This window comes from Falco rusticolus, chromosome 9 (genome assembly GCF_015220075.1).
Source record: "Falco rusticolus isolate bFalRus1 chromosome 9, bFalRus1.pri, whole genome shotgun sequence".
NCBI classification, from domain to species: domain Eukaryota; kingdom Metazoa; phylum Chordata; class Aves; order Falconiformes; family Falconidae; genus Falco; species Falco rusticolus.
This window is the reverse complement of record NC_051195.1, coordinates 47,453,001-47,473,168: the sequence shown is the minus strand read 5'-3', so window position 1 is coordinate 47,473,168 and position 20,168 is coordinate 47,453,001. Positions and strand designations below refer to the sequence as shown.

Genomic DNA, 20,168 nt, shown 5'->3' with positions numbered 1-20,168 from the left:
GGTGCGTGGATGTGAGCCCATGCTGGAGCAAGCACCTTCCCAGCCAGTAACGATTCCCCAGCCTTGGTGTGTGCAGCAGGAGGTTTTATTTTGGTACAACCCCTGCAGCATGCTGTTGCCCACATGGCACACAGCTCATCCTGCAGCTCCACTCTAGGTAAGAAGGAAGGTGTTGTACCATGTCTGTGGTGTTTGCTCTGCTGTACCAGTGTCCTTGGGCTTGAGCAAACAGTGCTGGCGGGGAGGTAGGGGGGTGTGTGCCGCAGGCTGACAGCGCCGTGGCTGTTGAGTCTGGGAGGGACCAGCTAAATCGACACCCGGTGCTTGTGCCAGTGTAAACACCTGGGTGTGCCAGACCTCTGTTCCCCAGTCCAGGCATGCAAAGGACTGTCCCTCCTTCCTTGGCCTCACCCTGTTGGCAAACTGAGTGGCACGGGTTGTCCCCGTCTGATCTGTACTGATGATGGGAGTGTCACAGGGAAAGGTTTTCTATTAAAGGAAGTGAAATCAGATTCTCCGCACCTTCAGGCCCCAGTAAAAGCATCACCCTTGTTGCTGCTCTGTGGGGCACAGGGATGGTGCAGAGGACTGCAAGCAGGGACAGGTAAATTCAGAGCAAGCTGCTGCAGTGGCCACGCTAAGCAGCAGTGAGGCCCAGCCACCTCCAGCACTTCGGGAGGGAGGCTGGTTCCAGAGAGCAGAACAGGAGCTGCAGGGATGGGCACCCGCTCCCTGTACCCAGCCAGCGCAGCACCTCTGCGGGGAACAGTCACACCCGTCCCCTGCTCTGATGCCCAGCTGGGGGCTGTCCCCTCTGCCACAAGCCCTTTTGGGCTGTAGCCCTCCAAACGCGGGGCTTGTCCCCACCTTTTTTGGGTGGGAGTAGGCAGGGGGAGCATGGCAGGGGGCAGCTGTTCTCTCCGGCCAGGTCCATGCTCCGCTGGGCAGGCAGCGCAGCCAGCCCTGTGCTCCCTGGGAGCCCACGTGCCAGGGTAACGCTAAGGAAAAGCCCAGTAAAGCAAAGCACCACGCGGCTTCGTGTACAGCCAGTCTCTCTGGCACAGCCGGACAGGCACTAACGGCATGAGGTAAGGCATTTATTTTCTGCCTCTCCAGCAGGAAGGGGGTGAGATGCTGAGGGCTCAGAGTCCGGTTTGGAAGTAACGGCGTGACCTTTGATAAGGTGAGCTGGAAGAGCAAATGATGGAGATGCTGATGGGAAACCAGCCTTCTGCTACCCCGTGCCTTCCTGTAGGTGGTGTGGCTTTGTCCCCAGCCTGGGGCCTGCTCCAGTTCCTTGGGTGCTCTGCTAGAGTTCATTCTTGCAGGAACCTGGGAAGATGGAAAAAAAAAACCAAACACCCAAACAATGCAGCGATGCTGTTAGCCAGGGTTTCGTTTGTCTCTTTCCCCAAGAAGGATGAGGTTGACCTCAGCCTCTCTGAGCGTCACCCACACTTGCTGCTTTCCCTTTGCCAAACAGCCCCAGGCTGGCTCTGTCCTGCCACATCTGGGAGTGTCACTCTCGCCTCCCCGGTGTGCCGCAGTCCTCGCCTTGGCCTGGGAAGGTCTGAGCGAAGCGTCCCAAGGCACGGGGGACAATAACACTGGCTGTCCCAGGATGGAAGGCTGGGACCAGCCTGTCCCCACTGCAGACACAGCCAGTGGCTCTGTGTGACAGTAATTGAAAGCAGGTGCTGCTGGTCCCCAAAGTCCCCAGTGCCCGGGGGGCTCTGTGGGCTGGGGAAGGGACCGCACGGGGCAACTGTGGCACAGCGACATGCAGTTGTGAGCCTGTCGTGCTGCTGACTGGCTGTGTCACAGCCAAGCATTGCCAGTCTGTGCTGAACTGCAGGTAATTCAGACTGAGAGGGGCTAAAACGTTTATGGCTTCAAGAGATCTGACCTTGTGCCTTCACTGGTGGTTTAAAGGAAAAGTTTTTCAGTCCCTACACACATCCCCACTGGGCAGATAATTGGAGAGTGCAGTTGTGTCTCAGCATTCATTGGTGACATGCTTCACAAGGCACAGAAAATGGATGGCTGCTTCACTCTCTGTGGGATGCCCTGCAAGCCCCAGTGCTTGCTGGAGTACGAAAGGACAGGCTCATGTCCTCCAGGGACTTTCAAGACCATAAGGGGGACAAAAACAAGTTTTGCTTGCCAGAACAGGCTTGGCAGAAGTTAATTTCAGGACTTAGGAGTCATCCCTTGGAATAAATCCATGTTACCTTGTGATACTGCTCACATTCCTTGGTGCTGTCACTAATAATATGTACAGGGCACTACTAGGAAACTCTGTCTGCTGGAACACTCGGTGGTTCTGATGATTACCCCTTTCTGAGATGTTTTTTAAGTGTCTATTTGCAGCTATTTAGTCTTCAAACAAGTTCTTTGAAGTCTTTTATATCTAAGCCATTACTGCAGGCAGTGAACTGGGACTGGATATGCCCTGACACAGTTTCCCCTTAGACTTTCCACCCCTCTGCCATGAGCACCAGGCTGCTGCTGCTGCTGCTGCTGCTGCACACCAGCTCCTGAGCTGGCCCAGCCATGCCTAGTTTCTGGGCGTGTTTGGCTGGAATTAATGGGAAAATGAGCTGCAAAGAGCTGCCTAACAAAATAAAGCGTTATATGGTTTGTGCTCTGCTTTTGAGTCAAGCTGCAGTGCTCCAGAGGGCTCTGCACACACCTCAGGGACCCGAGGGGACACTGCCCTGTCCTGCTCTGTGGTGCCGTGGGGACACAGAGGGCAGGACCCCCCGCCTTCAGCCATTTCACACATGACAGCTCTCACCAGCCTCCCTTCTTCAGTCTGCTACTTGCGAGACCCTCTCTGGTCCACTGCTTGGCAAAGGACTGGTCTGTAGGCTTCAAAAAGAAATGCCTAAAATTTCCCAGGCTCATAAATCTGCCAGCTTCTGCATGCTCCCTAAACTTTCCTGATTGACTTTTTGGACAGTTAATTTCCTAAGGGCTGGAGTTCCTTTTCTAAGGACTAAGTTATAACGGTACAGGAAGGGAATGCAGCCAGCGAGGGTGATGACTACGTGATGTGACCCGCTGCTCAGAGTGGGCTGTCTCTGCCCCAGAGCCACATTTCCATGTGCTGATCTTAGGATTTTTGGCTGCTACAAGGGCAGGCAGTCAGATGGTGCAGCCATAGAAACAGCTTTGAAATTAAGCTAATGGGCTGTTTGTGTTCATCTTTTATTAATTACAGGCTGCTGAGCTTGAGGGAGATATAGATTAATAATGGCATATGTGTTACTGATCTCGTTGGCCCACATCTGCTCACCGTGGCCGGTGTGGGAGGAGTGACATACTTCACCCCTGCTTTTTCCAGGCACTTACATGTTTCCAGCCGCTCCTCAAGGAAAGAGATCTGCTCACTCAAGGAGTCAATTCTGTCCAGTTGTTGGAGGGAGTGGGACAGCCGGCTGATGGGGTCTGCGCCGACATCCTCCGGCGCAGATGGCATGAGGTTATGGAAGGGGGCCAGCACCAACTGCAGCTTCTGCAGGGAGAAGGGGAGCTGTGAGTGTGTCCTCCCCAGCCAGGAGGACCACCCAGCGGGACGCAGCACACTGCTGCCGGGGTGCACCCCACCGGGGCGGCATGCCGAGCGGCTCGTGGGGCTTTGGTTATGTTCAAAGGGTGTCGCTGAGCTGGAAGAGCTGCTGCATGGGCGCTGCTGCAGCATGGAGCACAGCTGGGATCGCTGGGGCCTGAGGCCAGCACAACGTTAAAAATAGAACCGGGGCGGAGGAAAACCCTGGCTGCAAACAGCCCCGGGTGGGAGCTGGCTGAGTGCGGTCTTGTGCTGCAACAGGGCAGGGGAGGCAGGACACGGCAGGGCCGAGGCGTGTGCTGAAAGCTCACCTGCTCCAGCGCTTCCACTCTGCTCTTCAGGTCTTCCATTTCTTCCTTCATTTCACTGGGAGGACCTGAAAAAGTGACCAAGAGAAGGTCACTGAGTAAAAGCCCATTGCCTGGGGTGAAGCGGAAGGTGCTGGGGAGAGACATTGCTGCAGGGCTCAGGCCAAGCTCTGCTGCTTTCTGCTCCCCTCCTAGTGAGCCCCCCAGGTCTGCCCCGTCAGGACCAGCCCTCAGAGCATCAATCGGATCCAATGCCTGCTGCAAGCACTGGCATCTAGTCCTGCTGCTAACGTGCACAAGCCTCTCCTTGCTGCTGGAGTACCTGCAACGAAGTGGGGAATTTTTCAGGCAGTGGGGTGATGCTTAAAGGATAAGACATCTGATGAAGCCTGGCCTTTCGTGCCCATGTTGTCAGATTAGTGGGCATCCGGGTCTGCCCTGTCCCAGGGTGTGCACAAAGGATCGTCCACGCTGAGGGCCCTGAACAGGGGATAAAGGCAGGTGGCTTGTGGGGCACGTGCAGACGGTGCCCTGGTCTCCCAGGCGTTTACTGCATGATGCCTGTGCTGGCCACAGCGCATTATTACTCACGGTACGAGTTTGAAGTGTCACAGCGCGTACCAAAAGTAATAATGGGCCATCACCAGCGGCGCCCGCCGCTCCTCATGGCTCCGGACTTGCCCTGCAGGAAGGATGATGATGATGGAGAGAACAGCCATGTCCCAGACACCGCAAGCCACAGCCAGGCTCTGTCACCCTTGCAGACAGACCAGGGGCCGGATTTGTGCACAGGAGAGGTTGTTTGGGTGGTAGAGGGACTCCTGGGTCACTGAGAATAAAGCTGAGGGGTTCTGGCTGTCACCCCCCCTCCTGTCTCTTGTCATTCCTGCTCCAGCCACCCTGCAATGCTGAGTGTTAATCCCAGCTTTCACTGAGGGCCCCGAGCAGCCAGGGGCTGAAACGGAGGGACAGGTTACCTGCTTGGCTGAAGGTTTCGGGCTCGGGCGCTGGCACCAGGGGCTGGCACGCCTTGTTGTCGGCAGTGAGGCTGAAGCCATCCCGGCAGGCACAGTGGTAGCTCCCAGCCGTGTTGACGCAGAGCTGGCCGCACCCGTGGCTCTGGCTGGCACACTCGTCCATGTCTGAAACCACAGCTACAGCTCAGCGAGGGCAGAGGTGGTGAGGAGGCGCTTACCAGGGGCGAGGGGCGCGCACGGGCTTAGGCACAGTGAGGATGCAATGGGACCCCAACAAGTGCCCAAGCCATGCGCCCCAAACAACTGGTATTTGTGCTGGGCACAGGTCTGGGTGCTGTCAGCACTGCAGGGTGTGAGCAAAAGACCTGCCAGTGCTTTTGCACCCGGCTGGAGTAAACCTGGGCCAACCTCGAGGGGGATCTGGCCTCCTTCCCTCCGCCCGCTCCCCTCCACAAAAGATCCAGAAACAAAAGCTGTGGTCAGAAATGTCCCAGCTCTGGCCAAGCGGGCGCAGGCAGCGCTTGGCTCTCATCCTGGATTTATGGCCGGGGTTTTGGTTCCAGCCAGCTGTGGCGAGGAGCTATCAGCCTTTCAAGTGTGTACAAAACCTAGTAACCTCTCCTCACACGGGGGAGTTATTAAAGCTGTTCCCACAAAGCAAAATGAGCTGAACCGCTTCCCACGCCCGGGTGAATCTGTTTTAGGCAGTGGGAAAATCCTTTCCCCCCTGCGCTGGAGCCGGAGCTGTCAGCGATGTGCTCAGCCCTCCCTGGCCCAGCATGGGTCAATGCCACACACTCCTCCCCTGCCTTACTGGAGGGTGGAAAGCCGGGAAATGCTGTGGCAGGGGTTTGGACCATGCTGCCTGATTTCCCTGTGCTCTGGCAAGGAGCATCAGGCTGCTTTCATGCTGGAAAAGAGCTCGGTGCCTGGAGATCACCAGGCTTCTCCTCCACCCCTGGATATTTCCAGTTTACAGATTTAGTCTCTGCAGTAAATGGGCACCTTAGTTTACAGCAAGAGTTTACAAAGCCAGGGACATGGGTGATTACAAATATGCAGTCTCAGGCCCACTCCACGAGTGCGACGGCTGCTCTGCAGAAAGGCTTTTGCTGGCTGCACAGTTGCGGCGGAGTGCAGCCTCTGTTCACGCTGACCCAGCACAGAGCAGCAGCAGAGAGGCAACGTGGATGCCAGGGCTGCACACGAGGGCTGGGAGCACTGAGGCAGCCACAGGGAGGTCAGAGCTCCCCTGGGAGCTGAGCTTCCCATCCTTTCCTGCCCAGACCATCAGGCATCACTGCCCTGGAGCAATACGTGTAGGTGTGCACGTGTGTGTGCAGAGGGGTAACACACTGGTTCCCCTCTGCGGTCTAAGTAGCACCAGGCATGTGCCAAGGCTTGGTGAGGAGCCATGGTGCTGGTCCCTGTCCCCCCCCAAGGGACTGGTCCATGGGCAGAGGACCTCCAGAGCCCTATGGCAGCCCTGTGGCTCCCAGAGAAGCTCTCCCAGTGGCAGTGGGGCAGGCCCGATGCAGGGAGCCCGGAGGGGAGCAGCATGGCCAGTACCTGTCTGGCAGGCTTGCCCCGTCCAGCCGGGTGGGCAGGCACATCTGCCGGGGAAGGTGCAGCTCCCGCCGTTCTGGCATGGCACCCAGCAGAGAGCTGCAAGACAAAACACAAGAACAGTGTCACCAGGCAGCTCTGGGGGTCCCAAGCTCCCTCCCTGCCACCGTGGATGCGTGTACACACACAGCATGTACAGACACCCCAAAACGCACCCCAGCACCAGCCTGTGGGCAGGATGCTCTGCCCCAGCCCTGCACCGGTGGAGGGGTTGACTTGGCCGGGGTGCACAGGTCACAGGATGGGTGGGATGAACAGGACCTCGGTTTTGCAGCCTGGAAGAGGCCGAGACGCCTGTGGCCAGCACAGGGAGGGGGGGCGACAGGCAGCAGCGGGTCCTGTGAAGCCTCTGGTGCTGTGCTCTGAGCTCATCTGGGGATGGACTAGCTCCTGATGTGTTTTGCATTTGTTTTGTGTTGTACATCACAATTGCCTCCTGAAAGCATTTCTCTTCCATTACCACTGATTTATACAGCAAGGACTTACTCATTTTATTTATCCTCTGGTAACTATAAAGTTAATAAGCGATCCCAAAGGAAAAAGGCCTGCGAGGCAGCAGAGAAAGGCTGGGAATTAATCACAAATTGAACCGCATTTGGTTGTGACACCAAAAATTTAAATGCTTTCCTACAGGGAGAATCTGCCTGACAGGCAAAGTGCTGGTGAATAAGAGAGCTGGCTGCTGGGGCCTCATCCAGGGACATGAGCTACCCGGCCCACCGGCCTGGGGAAGGCCGAGCACTGGCACCGGGGTGGCACGGCAGCCTCTTACCTCTGTTGCAGCTGAGCGTGTGGCTGTTAGCCCTGCTCCAGCCGGGGCAGCATGAGGCCACAGGCTGGGATATCTGCTTGTACGCCTGCCGGTAGGCAACCCTGTAGATGGTCCTGCAATGCAAGGATGGAGCTGAGCTGGGTGACGGAGCATCTGCCCCTCAGCCCCCCATCCTGTTGTGGGTCAGCCCCCCTGCGCTGGCACCCCCTGCCTAGGGGCAGGAGCCTCTTCCCCGTGGATCAAGGCAGGACTCCCCGCTTCCACAGCCCCCTCGGGTCGCTGGGAGCAGGTCCGTGGTGCAGGCAGCTGCCCTCACCTGTAGGTGCTGCAGAGGCGGTGGCCCTGGCAGGTGGTGAGGTAGGGCTGGTACACGGGCTGGACGTGGGACTCGGTGTAGGCGGCTGCCTGGCTCTGCGGTGTCGCGGCACAGACTCTGCGGCTGAGCAGAGGGGAGCAGATCAGACACCGGCTAAAAACCAACCCACTGCTCCTCCCTGGGGCAAAGGCACTCCACCGATTTACACCAGCTCGGGGCACGGCCTGACAGTTCCTCTCTACAAAGGGCTATTTAAACGGCAACAGCTAATTGCCCAAGTGACCCAGGAGGCTACTTCAAGCTGTTTCAGGGCAGCAACACAAAGCTTGAGCACTGCAGGCTGCACGGCCTCCTCCCCAGCCCCTGCCCGAAGGCGCTGATGCCTCCTCGTACACTCACCCGACACAGTCCCTCCATCCCAGGGGAGCAGTCGGGGCCCAGATTTAGGGGAAATTTACTCAAAGCAGTTCTCCTTCCATTCATCACCTCCCTTCCCCTAGAATGACTCACTTTCTGGGTGGATTTTTCCTTTCTGAGACTTTTGCACTCCTGAAACGGATGCCCCTGTGGTCACCAAAAAATTGATGATTTCACAGGAAGGGTCAAGCTCACCACAAAACAGTAAAGGCCAGATGAAAGTCGCCCTCCAGTCCTCCTAAGATAACTGTGATCCAGTCAAAAACTTTCCCAAGGTTAACAGCCAAAGTGGTCTTGGTAAAAAACTCTTTTTTTCAACACTTTCCAGCCCAAGCAGGTCAGTCCCACTGAGAAACTCATCTACTTGTCTCAGCCTCCCAGCCCAATTAGAAACTAGAATAAAAAGCCTGGGAATTAGCATGGACATCAGATGGCTTCCATTAACTTCAGAAAACTCCTCTCAGCCTCACTGATTAATGCTATAGACGATGCAATTTTTAAATGGCAATTGTTTGCTTTGCAACATTTAGACTAAAGCTATAGCTGCAGCCTGTGCGTGCAAGCAAGGAATTCAGCCTGTGGTTTTAGTCATGACCAGAATGCAAAAGGTTTAATGCTAGAGGAGAGTATTTCAACGTAAAAACAAACTGCAGAAAATGTGAGCTGTATCTGGGGGGCGGGTGCTGAGTCGAGCTCCTTTTGGCTGTGCAAGAAACTGGGGCACTGAGCTCTGGGCTTGCTCTGACCCAGTGGGAGCTGAGCTGTGCCTGTCCAGGATGTGCTGGGATCCAGGGCGCCTTGTCAGACCCAGTTCCTGGAAAGAGAAGGGGAATCACAGGAGCTGCCACTCCTGGGCTTATGGGACCATGGACCGCAGCTGCCGCAGCATCCCAGAGAACACAGGGCACAGCAGGCAACAACCGCTGGGGATTTCCACCCCTGCATCTCCTGGGCAGTGCATCTCCTTAGAGCTGGGAGGCAGCATCCTCCTTTGATGGCTTGTTTGCAAAGCTCGATTGGTGTGATAGCAACATTGCACACATATTTTTCTGCAAGGATGTGCTTGAAAGACACAACAATAATTCATGAACAGCTGAGGGCCTGATTAGCTTTTGACTCTCCCACATAAAAAGCTCAGAGTGTCTTTGTGTCCTCTGCACGGAGCTAAACAGAGCCAGAGCATTTTCTCTGAGAGGTTTTTTTGTTTCCCTGACAAAGCAAACAACCAGCAAAGGGCTGTTGAGCCCTGGCTGCCCCGAGAGGACTCGGCAGAGCCTTTTCCCACCTCCCTGCCAGCCCGGTGAGCTGCCTGTGCACATGAAACCCGGCTGTCTGAACAAGGGCTCTTACCACACTGCACCTCGCTGTGATGTGCAGATGTGCACACCCGAGGGATGCAGACTAAATGGGGGCTTACCCTGCCCTGGCAAAGCCATCTGTGCTGGTCACACTGAGGATGAAGAGGAGTCCCGAGATCAGGGTAGCGATGCAGTGCATGTCCTGTCCGTCCCGCGGCACCCAGGGCTGCGCGGCACAACCGAGTCTCGTTCTTTGGTGGGATGCGCTGGCTCCTACCGCATGTCTCACCCTTCAGCGGGGAACCCTGCAACCGAGAGAAAAGCGGTGTGAACACACCGTGTCGGTCCCAGCCGGTGACGTCTGACAGAGCTGTGGGGTCGGGGTCAGCCCCCGCTGCCGGGATCAGAGGGACAGTGCTGGGTCAGCGCAGGCCCTCTGAGGGCAGCACAAGGGGCTGGGGCAGGAGCACACTTGCTGGCAACAGAGCAGTGTGACATGCTAAAGCCCAGGGGAAGCGGGGACACAGCCATTGCCAAGTTGTTCCTGTGAACCCCTGGCAAGGCAGGTGCTCCTCCAGGCACAAACCCACTTTGCCCCACTCAGTTCAACAGCGATTGACCCTGGGGGGACGCCTGGCCCAGCACACAAGAGATGCTGGGGGCCACACAGTCACTTCTTGAGGGGCAGGGAAGGGACCTGTGTCGCATGAAATACCCTGCCAATTCCAGGCAGCAAGGGCAAAACAATGGCCCTTAATTTCTTAATCCATACAGCATTGTAAAGCTGCTTTTCCCACCACATAACACACTGAAATCTGATCTTCTTCTCTTTAAAATACAAGTTCTTGCCAGAGAAAAGTGCTGTAAGGGCCATATGTACCGTCTGCAGAGTCAGTACTGACTTGCAAATAAAGAGGCTTTGATTTTCTAGCAAAGGAAAAATATGAAACGAAGCTGAAGATGGTCAATAACAGTATCTAATGTGAACAGTATCTAATTTAAACAAACCAGTTGGCCTCCGGATGGCAGCAGTTAAAGGAGGAAGAAATAAAGCAAGCCACCTTAAATATATGCCAATTAAAGAAAGAATCAGTTTTTCTAATTAAACCTTGAAAAAGGAGTGGCTTTACAGGGAGGCAACACAAGAAATACCCTTCTGAAACTGCAAATATGGTGAGCTGCAAATAAATGTTTTAAAATCCCCAGGTGATATGCAGTGGGATTGGGCTGGAGAGTTGCAGGCTTATCCTCAAACTCCTTTGGGACAATTCCTAATGCCAAGTCAAGTTGTTGCAGATAACCATTCCAAATCTGCAGACCCTGCAGGTCTCAAAGCCCTTCTCCAAGGCACTCCATAACATCTTTTCCTTTGTGCAGGTGAAGAAACCCAAGGCACGCAGAGGTGAAGACCCGCATCTGGAGAGAAACCAGCCTGGTGCCTTCCTGCCCCTTAATATCAAACATCTTGTGCTTATTTCCACGCAGCGATAGCGCTGAGCAAGGCAGATCGCTGGCTGAGCAGCCCCTTCCCCTCCTCACCCAGCCCAGGACTCATCTCAGTCCACGAGCAGGGCACGCGGCTCTGCCTGGCTGAGCAATAGGGAGGATTTTTGTCATTTGTTATTTTGTATTGTTATAAAATGCAATCAGGACCTCACTCAGTCCCTGAACTTGGCAGAAGCTGAGGGTCTGGCTCCAGGTCACAACACACCCACCCTGCTCCTACCATGGTACCAGCTATTCCCATGCAGCTGCAGCCCAGCAGGGAACTGCAGGTGCCCAGACCCATCTTCACCTCCATACAAGCCCAGCTTTGAGGGTATAAGCATGATTTTGGTGATAAAAGCCTGTAGTCCTCCATTCTCCTCCCAACGTAACAATAAATTTCATCTTCTAATGATTAATATATGGTATCTCCACCATCAGGAAATGGAATCTTGGTCATTCTGCAGGAAGGATTTAAAAATATAGTGAAGAAACTTGCTTTCTCCCCAGTCCTCCTGGAGACATCCCAGCGACACTAGTGTGCACAGATGGGCTAACTCCCCACTGCTCAGCCAGCCAGCTTTTCCCAGGGCTATACTGGGACACATATTTTCCTTACAATCACAGATGCCCAGACTAGCGGTGCTTCTCCAGAAGTCTCTTAAGTCAAACTTTGCCAACCATCTCCATCCTCCCACAGGATTCCCGTGACTGCTGTGGGAGCTTTCCCTATGGGGAAGGCAAGAAACACAGGGCACAAGTCTAAAATATACAGAGTTTGGTTTTTTGCTTTGAAATGGAGCAGCATTGCCCTACTTCAAGCGGTCACAGTGTCCCTCTGGGTCATAAAATTATAGTTGCTTCATACCAGAAAAAGTTTCAAAAGTGGAAACATGGTAGTCTATACTTGTCTTTTTCATGAATTTATGAAAATCAGCCTCTTTAAAGCCACAGAAGATCCTCCAACCTGTTGCCACTACTATTCTAATACTCTTAAAGCCCACAACTTAAGGAAAACCTTTTCATGCTTAAGAAAACAAACCCAGAGTTTTTTGTCACTGCCTTTCTAGTCCCTGAAATGAAGATGTGAAGCCCCATGGTCTGGCAAGTGAAACTATGTGGGTGCCTCTGAGCTTGTGCTGTTTCAGGGGGGCAGCAAAGTCTCCCCCGTGCCTCTGTGATCTGGGGGTCCCTCTCCCACCAGCCAGAAATGTTCCCATAACTCCCCTAAGTCTGCTCTTGCATAACTGGCCACAGCAACCAACGGGAAAATACAACCCACCGTGTGAGTGAGCAGTGTTTTGTCCAGCTCTTCCCATGAAACCAAGGCTAAAACTCCAGCTGATGGCAGCAGCAGGAATCGGGGTCTGTCTGCCAAGGGTTGCAATGAATCCAGTCCCTCAAGAGGATGCAATTACCCTCACGGGAACACAACAGCAACAGCCTGGCCTGGTTCTACAGGTGAAACTGCTACTCCCAGCTGTGCACTGGATCCGGTCTGTGCCCTTAGAGCCAAACCGTCCTGGAGAGGGTCAGCAACCGCAGCGGGGAGATGGATTTTCCCTTACAAACACCTCCAGCTGTCCCCTGCGCAGGCTGGGATGCAGGCACCGCGGGGCACAGCCACAGGGATGTGGGTGCGGTGGAGCAGGGAGGGGGACACGGCGGAGCGGGCTGCGGGGATGCAGGCGCCGCGGAGCAGGGATGCAGGGACACGGGTACCGCGGAGCGGGCTGCAGGGACACGGGGACGGAGGACTGGGCTGCGGGGACACGGGGACGGCGGAACGGGCTGCAGGGACACGGGTACCACGGAGCGGGCTGCAGGGACACGGGGACGGAGGAGCGGGCTGCGGGGACACGGGGACGGAGGAGCGGGCGGCGGGGACACCGGTACCGGGGAGCGGGCTGCGGGGACACGGGGACGGCGCAGCCCGGCGCAGGGATGCGCACCCCGGCCCGCAGCAGGCCGAGCCCCGCTCCCCGGGCGCTGCTCCCCGCGGCAGGCGGAGCCCGGGCACTGCCCGCAGCCCCGCCGCCGCCGCCGCCCCGGGGACACCTCCCGGGCCGCCCCCCCCCCGCCCCCGCGCTCCCCGCCGGGACCCCCGGGCGCTCCCGCTGCGGCAGCGAGTCCCGCTCTGCGAAACGTCCCCCGCCCCCCCCGTCCGTCCCCGGCGGAGGATGCGGCCGGGGCCCCCCCGGGCGTGCCGAGCGCGGGCGGCGCCCGCTGGGACTCACCGGTGGCGGCGGCGGTGCCGGAGCCGCGGAGTCGCCGCCGCGCCGCGGCCCCCCGCGCATTTCCTCCCCCGGCCCGAGCCGGTCCCTCCGCCCCGGCCCAATGAGCTCCCGGCGGGAGGAAAGCGGAGCCTCCCGGCCGGGGGGAAGCGCCGGGGCCCGGGGAGCCTCCGCCTGCCCCCGCCCCGCCGGCCCCCGCCAGCCGCCACCTGCCCCCGCGCCCCCGCCGAGGTGCCCCGGCTCCCCGGGGGACACGCAGCGACACGGCAGGACCTCCCAGAGAAGTCTGGTCCTGCGGAGGGGACAAGCAGGGACAGGGCAGGACCCCCTGGAGAAGCCTAGTCCTGCAGGGGGGACATGCAGGGACAGGGCAGGACCCCCTGGAGAAGCCCAGCCCAGGGTGGGGACACACACTGGTGTTTTGCCCCATATGTTGTCGCTGCCTTGCTGGCCCCAACTGAGATGGGATTGCAGGGGTTCCCTGCCCTGGCATTGATCTGGAGCCTTACCTGCAGGCTCCCCACGGCAGGCTGCACCCCACAGCACTGCCAGCCCGTTTCTGCATGCCCCACACTGCGAGGATGCAAGACCCTGCCCCCCCCGCCCCCTTCCCCAGATCAGCTTGCCTGCGTGGGCAGGGGATTAATGGCAGGAGAGGGAGATCCCACCATAGCCCACAGCCCCTTGCCCAGGGGTGTTTAGACTCCCAGTCCATCACCAGTGCAGTGGCCAGGGCAAATTTTTTTCTTTTTGCTAAAAAACCCTGTGGTTCTGCACTCCCCAAGAGGACATAATCTTTCCCTAGGTTGCAGACCTCACACGCCGCACCAGTCCATAGCATGTCCCCGTGCCCCGTTAGCCCCCCACGAGCTCATTACAACAGCAAAGTCCTCCAGAAGCAGACAAACTGCCAGGACAGGGAGGCTGGTTTGTAGCGAGCCCTAAAGGATGCTTAAAGGATTCCCTGGATCCCCCCTTAGCTGTGGAGCAGCCTGAGGATCGACCCGGAGAGCCACCCAAAGGCACCAGACAGCCCCACGCAGGGTGAAGCCCTGCTGGCTTGCCAGCACCTGCCCTGGGACAGGCTGGGCAGGCCAACCCCCCAGCTGCCTACAGGCTTCTTGTGTTAAATGCCCAGTTATTTATCAAAGCGATTTCTGCAGTTCGGTTTGTGCCAAACTGCCACTTGTTTTGTCTGCATTTTTCTCTGGGAAATTAGAGTACAGAGGCTTATTGTTTTTCAAATGACTTAGGCGCCTGCCCATGCACAGAACTAGCCTTAAAGATAGCAGGGGTCTGATGTGCAAATGAATGGCAGGATACAACCCCCTGGGAATATTTGTTCCCATTAAGCTTTGCAATTTTTTTGAAAGCATGTAAGCATTTAAAGGAATTATTTACCAGTTAAGCCATAATGGCTCCAAAAGAGCAACTGAGATCACTGGCCCATCCCCTGTATTTCCTAATGGATATGCTGAGGCTGCTGGTTGAACTGGAGCTGCCTCAGGTCGTGCTGCACCCTCCAGGGAGGCTGATGGGTGCCAGGTGTGTTGGCATGGGGCTTTCGGGTGGACCGGTGTAAAAGGAACATAAACTGCTTTGGTGAGATCCTCCCTGGGGAGGGGAGCAGAGCAGAGGGGGATTGGCTCTGGGACATGCTGGTGAAGATGGAGCTTCATTGCTGGGAGGACGGAGCGCAAGGGAGACGGGATCCCTCCCAGCAGCAAGGACGAGGCTTGATGATGCTGGTGGAAGTGCAGCTCCGTGTTACACAGCATCTCACAAGGCACAAACATGTTTGCTCACTGTCTGGATCCAGCCTACCTCTGGGGAATGGTTTCAGCTCACTTAATCTCATAAGCATGAAGCACAGGCAACTTTTCCCAAGAGTCTTGAAGGGACGGCAATTATCTCATTATGCAGAAAGTGTTATTGTTTTTTCTGGTGTATGGGGGAGATGATCAGAGCCTGATACCCAACTTGTCTAATAATTGCAAAATGCCTTTGGAAGCCAAAGGAAAGCTCCTCCATCTGACCATACTGAAAGCACAAGATTTAATTTTGCCGCCAAGACACTCACCTTATCCGTGGTCCTCCACCACTTGCCCTGGGCAGGGATCCTTTTCTTAAGGAGCATCTTGATTTCTTACTGTTAGAACAGAAAAAGCCTGCTGTTACACCCCCCTTGTCATGCAGGCAGAGATCAGTGACTTGCTGGTGTGGATGGACCTGGTGTGGGGTTCCCTGGATGCTCCCAAAGGTCCTTGCAGAGTGGGGTGGAGGATGAAAGTCGGATCGTGGCCACAGCGTACCTGTGTCTGGCATTGGCACAGAGCTCACACCGCAAAGGCTCGTTGGTGTGCCGGAGAGGCACGGACACTGTGATAGCCATGGTAGGGCACGGAGAAGCCCATGCCTTCCCTGCTGTGCAGTGCAGGCTGCACAGTGGGTGTTTTAGGAGCATCCTATGGGTCCTGATCCTCCCCTTGCTCACACAAACTTGCGGCGCAGATCACCTTGCTGTGACACCCATGGGAAAGGCCAGGCAGACCCACAGTGCCTTCACACCCTTTGGGGTTCAGCAGGGGTACGAGCAAAGGCTGAGCAGGGCAGAAGCCCTGGTTCCACCTAATGTAGCTCCAGGGCTTTGCTGACCACTCAGCTATCCCCTCCAGCTATCCCCTTCCTAGTGCCCAAGGCTGGGATTTTCCAAGAGCGCAAGAGAACAGGGTGCCCCATTCCTGCTTACACTCTCCTGGATGTATCCAAGTTCCCCTACACTGATTTGTGATCACCCCCCCTGTACCCCAACGCTATATTTTACCGTTTTCAGTACACACACACACATGCTCATTTAAGGACAAAGACCCCTAACTGCCCAGGCAACCTTTGCACGAGTCCCTGGGATCCCAGGTGTAAATCTAATGGCGAGAAAGGGGATTAATTTGTTGACACCCAGCATTCCTCATGGCACTCATCCTTCAGCCCCTTGCGGGACAATACGACCCAGCACAGGACTGAGCATGCCACCTTTCAAGGTCTACGTTAAAGCCTTCTCAGCCATTACACAATTATTCCCTAAGTGCACTGCAGCATTTTAAAATTCTGCAAGTATTTTAATTGCAAAATGTTTGCTTTTCAGTTCCATTTACTGGGTCAAATCTTTGCTCAGGCAAGTGCCCATGTCAGCTGCTTAAGAACTGCATATAGCCCATTAAAAGAGCATTTAATCCTCTGTTCTTAGGGAGGGTTCAGTGTCTTATATGCTAATATTCATTATGCTGGGAGGAAATCCCCCAGGACGCTGCCTGGCAAAGTTCCCTTGAAAGCAGAGGAGTTATGCCAGTTCAGAGAGGGGGAAGATCAGATCTGTTGGCTCAGTTAGTATCGGTGTGATGAGTTTCCGACAAAGGCAGTAAGGGATTTTGGCTCCTGACTGCAAGTCTGTCTGAATTTGAAGTCCTCCCTGGACCAGCGTTTTACATGTTTCCTCCAAAGCTTTCTCCCTTGAACACTAGAAATGTACTCCCACGACATCTAATATTAATGCTTGTCTCCAGGCCAAGAAAGAAATGTTTCTGCCCAGCCTCCCCCTTAGATTTTACAATGTCGAAATCTCCTTGTCTCCCACTGGTTTTACCAGCAGTGTGAGCTACGAGGCATGCTGAGTGCTGGCCTGGAGCAGGTCTCAGGCTGAGCACCAGGCTGGCTGAGAGGGGGAGATTTTCACACCCCTCCCCATTTCCTAGAGCCCGTCCTGCAGACCTGTCAAGCACATCGCACCCGCCCGGGCAGCGGCACCAGATCCGACATCACCCTGAGAGCATCCCTAGTGGATTGAGGGCTGGAGGTGTGGGCTGGGCTGGCAGCCGGTTCCCTGCGTGGTAGGTGAGCTCGGAGGGTGTGAGGGTGTCTGGAGCTGGGGTGAGTGGGCTCAACTTTGCTCTGGTTCTGGAGGCATGAAAAAGGAATGATTAACAGAGGAAAATTAATAGGAAATCAGCACTAAGGTCCCACATCAGGAACCCTCTCTTGAGAAAGGAGTGCTAGCAGCCCATCACGGTAAATGGGAGATGCCCAAGCATGTGAACGCTTCCCCAGACTGGGGCTAGAGATGCTGAAGTGGCAGATAGAGAGAGATGAATGGGGAGACAAACAGAAGAGTGACACACATACAGATGCAAAACTTTTTAACTACTACAAGCCATGGCTGACCCCATACCTGCTGTGTACAATGGGCTCTCACTGGCCTCTGCAGGGTATTGCACAGAACTGGAAGCACTTGCTAAAGCAACAGGAATTTTTGGTGCTTCTGAAAAAAGGAGGAATGGCTTTTCCTGGTTTAGGACAAACTCTTCTGCTGAGGCTTTTCATAAAGCTGTTTGTAAACTTTGGAGCAGCCCCTGTTCTACAGACCTCTGTAAGGAAAACAACCTCCCACTATTGTATTATGTCCCATATTGTTCTCGGTTGTGTCAGCTGCAGACCAGTTATCTCAGTGGAAATCTAGAAGCATCCGTTGATGTCAGTGGGATCAAAGCAGGTCAAACCAAGAGAAGTACTTGGCCCATAGCTCTTGGTCTGTCGTCACCAGTTGCCCAGCGCTATGCATATTATGACTGGGGTCTGATTCCCACAAAGTGAGGGTTTTTTTGCCTGAGTAAGGACTTAGCAAGCATTAAGTATCTCAGGACCGGACCGATATGTTTATAACTTAAGGTGACCGTAAAGACATACAGCAGCCTAGCTGTAGCTGTGCAAAAACAAATGTGTGAGCAGGACAACATCCTGTAGCCAGGTTTATTTTCTCTTCTGTGCACACAGATGAGCTCTTATTTAAATTTAGGCAGTAATAGCTGCTGCATAGAAGCTAGCAAGTGATTAATCTCACCCAGGAATAAACCAAATTTTGCAGCTTTTTATGAAATTTCCCTGGCAAAAAGTGGCATTAGTCATCAGGGAATGGTCCTTCACCCCACCATTACCCTCTGCATTTTCCCAGTGAATCACTCCCCAAGGAGCGCATGGGAAATGCAATGGGAAAAGCTGTGTGTTGCACGCACAGCTCGGTCCCTTCATCACGACCATCCCAGTGAGCAGCTCAGGAGGGAGCATTTCACACAAAGCTGGGGTTTTGCTCCAGTTATCCTTCCCTGTCAGAAGAAAGTCTCCAGCTCTGGAAACCTGCACTGAGCAGAGCTCCTCTCTGCAGTCACCTCCCAGGTTACAGGCAGGATGGGAATCCAAGTGTTCACTTTGGGAGAAAGGATGGAGAGTGAAACAACATTTCTGATTGTCCTCTTCTGTTTGCAGAGACCCTTTTCTTTATCTGTCTGGTCTGAAACCTCAGGTTAAATCTTCCCTTGTGTTTTGCCATGCCCTTCTGGTGCTGATGTGACTGTGAGTCAGGTTCGTTTACTCTAATTTGTTGCAGTTTGTAAATCTGCCTCCCCAGAGCCAGCCCCATCTGCAGCAGTTGAGTCTGGGAAATGGCTCAAATGAGTGTGCAGCCCAGATTCAATTTCTCTTCCTTACCTCTAGGGAAACTTGTGCAGAGCTGGTAGTTTAAAAGCATAGAGGGGGACTAACTCAATCAGCAGAATGAATGCTAGATCACAGGGAATAACATTAAAAATCTGCCAGGGCAGACTCGGTGTTTTCTGCTTCTACCCCAAGGAGAGGCGGATTTTTAAGGAGGCTCAGAGTCCAGCCACCACATCTGGGCTTCTGTCTCGCACAGCTTCCCAAGCGGTAGCAGAGCCTCCCAAACCACTTTTAAATTAATTTTATCACTGACAAAGCCTTGTTATTTCTCCTTATGTTTGATTCTCTGCCCAGTGAATTGATTCAGTGAATTTTAAACCCTAGGAAAAAGTATGCTGGATTATTTCTACCAAAAGCCATTCACTGCCGTGGACCTACTTCATATTCCCACACAGCCAGTGCCTGGTATCCCAGCTGCTCCTATCCACAGTCAGCCTTTTATCCCCAAATACCCCAGATGCCTCACTGAAAGCCTCCTGCTCGCCTTGTGTAATGCCACAGATTAGGATGGTGGGACCCACAAGCCTGCAGGTATCTGAAAACAGATAGCATGCAAATCGCCCAGCTCCACGGGTATCAATTTGAGAGGCTTTGCTGAGCTCCTGGCACACACACCCCGGCACGCTCCAGGCTCGGCCATCATCCAAGGCAAGCCTCAGGTCTGCAGGAGAGCAGGGATGCTCCCTGCCCACCTGTCCTGCCCCTGTGCAGGGGCCAAATGCTGCCGTGGTGCAATCTGAAATCAGCAGCGTGGTGTCACGGTGCGGGGTCCCGCCATGCCAAGGGTGAGTGGCACCACCGTGCGCTGCACAAAGGGGAGAGAGCGTGGGCAGAGGCAGCGCAGGTGGAAGGATGAGCAACATAGTGGTATATCAAAGGTGTTCAGAGAGCAGGCAGATGGAAAAAGAGAATGAGTTATGGGAAGGAAAGAGATTTGCTAAGAATTTCCAGCTGTCTCACAGGTATTTGTGCAAGTGTATGCAGCCTTCCTTTACATGCACAGGAGGTAAGATTTACCTTCTGAGTTCTCTGCTCCTGGAAAACAGTCTGAGTGCCAGTGAGGTGAATTAAAAATAGTAATTCTGCAAGCTGGGCTCTGCTCTGAGCAAAGTGGTGCTGGAGAGGCTCCTCGGCTCGGCACGTGGCATGGCTGACAGCAGAGCCAGCCTCGCTGGGAGCAGCCGAAGGATGCTTTAAAAATCCATTTGCTCCGGCAGCCCTTTCCCAGTGCTGTATGTCCAACCGGCCCCCAAGGCTCCTGCCATCATCTCTGCCTGAGCAGAGGCAAAAACCCACCTGGAGCTCACAGGGTCCGGCCTGGCGAGGTCACACTCCCACTGCCCCCAGTGCCAGCTCCCCATCCCGTCCCACCCGCCCCATCCCTGCTGCCGTGATGGCTGCGGCTCGTACGGTACCTGCTCCCCGCCGTCCCCTGCTGCGCCGGGAGCAGCCCCACCGCCGTGCTCCCCCGTGGCTCCCGGCGGCCATCCCTGCCTGGCCGCCCTGGCTCTGGCGGGCCTGGGCACCCACCTCGCACCCCCGGCATGGCCGGCCGCCGGCCGCGCACAGGCAGGAGGTGGCTGCTGAGGTGGAAGGGCGGCTTTTTATGCTTTTCTTCCT

At 55.2% G+C, this 20,168-nt stretch overlaps 1 protein-coding gene across 9 annotated transcripts; it reads right to left on the bottom strand.

Annotated features, from left to right (window-relative positions):
- Positions 1–69: 69 nt before the first annotated feature.
- Positions 70–20,130, bottom strand: EGFL7 (EGF like domain multiple 7). 9 transcript variants are annotated; one of them, XM_037400031.1, is made up of 10 exons: positions 19,964–20,130; positions 15,085–15,153; positions 9,338–9,590; positions 7,571–7,693; positions 7,255–7,367; positions 6,426–6,521; positions 4,857–5,021; positions 3,883–3,947; positions 3,355–3,517; positions 70–1,332 (listed from the first exon to the last, which is right to left on the bottom strand). In XM_037400031.1, the coding sequence occupies exons 3-10, from the start codon at positions 9,421–9,423 to the stop codon at positions 1,310–1,312; spliced, it is 834 nt and encodes a 277-aa protein (XP_037255928.1). In that variant the 5' UTR covers positions 9,424–9,590; positions 15,085–15,153; positions 19,964–20,130; the 3' UTR covers positions 70–1,309. The 9 variants fall into 9 exon arrangements, with proteins under 9 accessions (XP_037255928.1, XP_037255929.1, XP_037255921.1 ...); XM_037400032.1 differs by having other exon boundaries at positions 9,405–9,590; positions 19,964–20,129; XM_037400024.1 differs by having other exon boundaries at positions 70–3,517.
- Between the last annotated feature and the right edge of the window lie 38 nt (positions 20,131–20,168).

Excerpts from the sequence above, each read along its gene's own strand:
- EGFL7 (XM_037400024.1), bottom strand. The coding sequence starts at position 9,423 with ATGGCTTTGCCAGGGCAGGGTAAGCCCCCATTTAGTCTGCATCCCTCG. Across the intron at positions 6,522-7,254 it reads CACGCTCAGCTGCAACAGAG|CTCTCTGCTGGGTGCCATGC; the intron begins GTAAGAGGCTGC and ends TTTGTCTTGCAG. Across the intron at positions 3,948-4,856 it reads CGAAACCTTCAGCCAAGCAG|GTCCTCCCAGTGAAATGAAG; the intron begins GTAACCTGTCCC and ends TCACTTTTTCAG.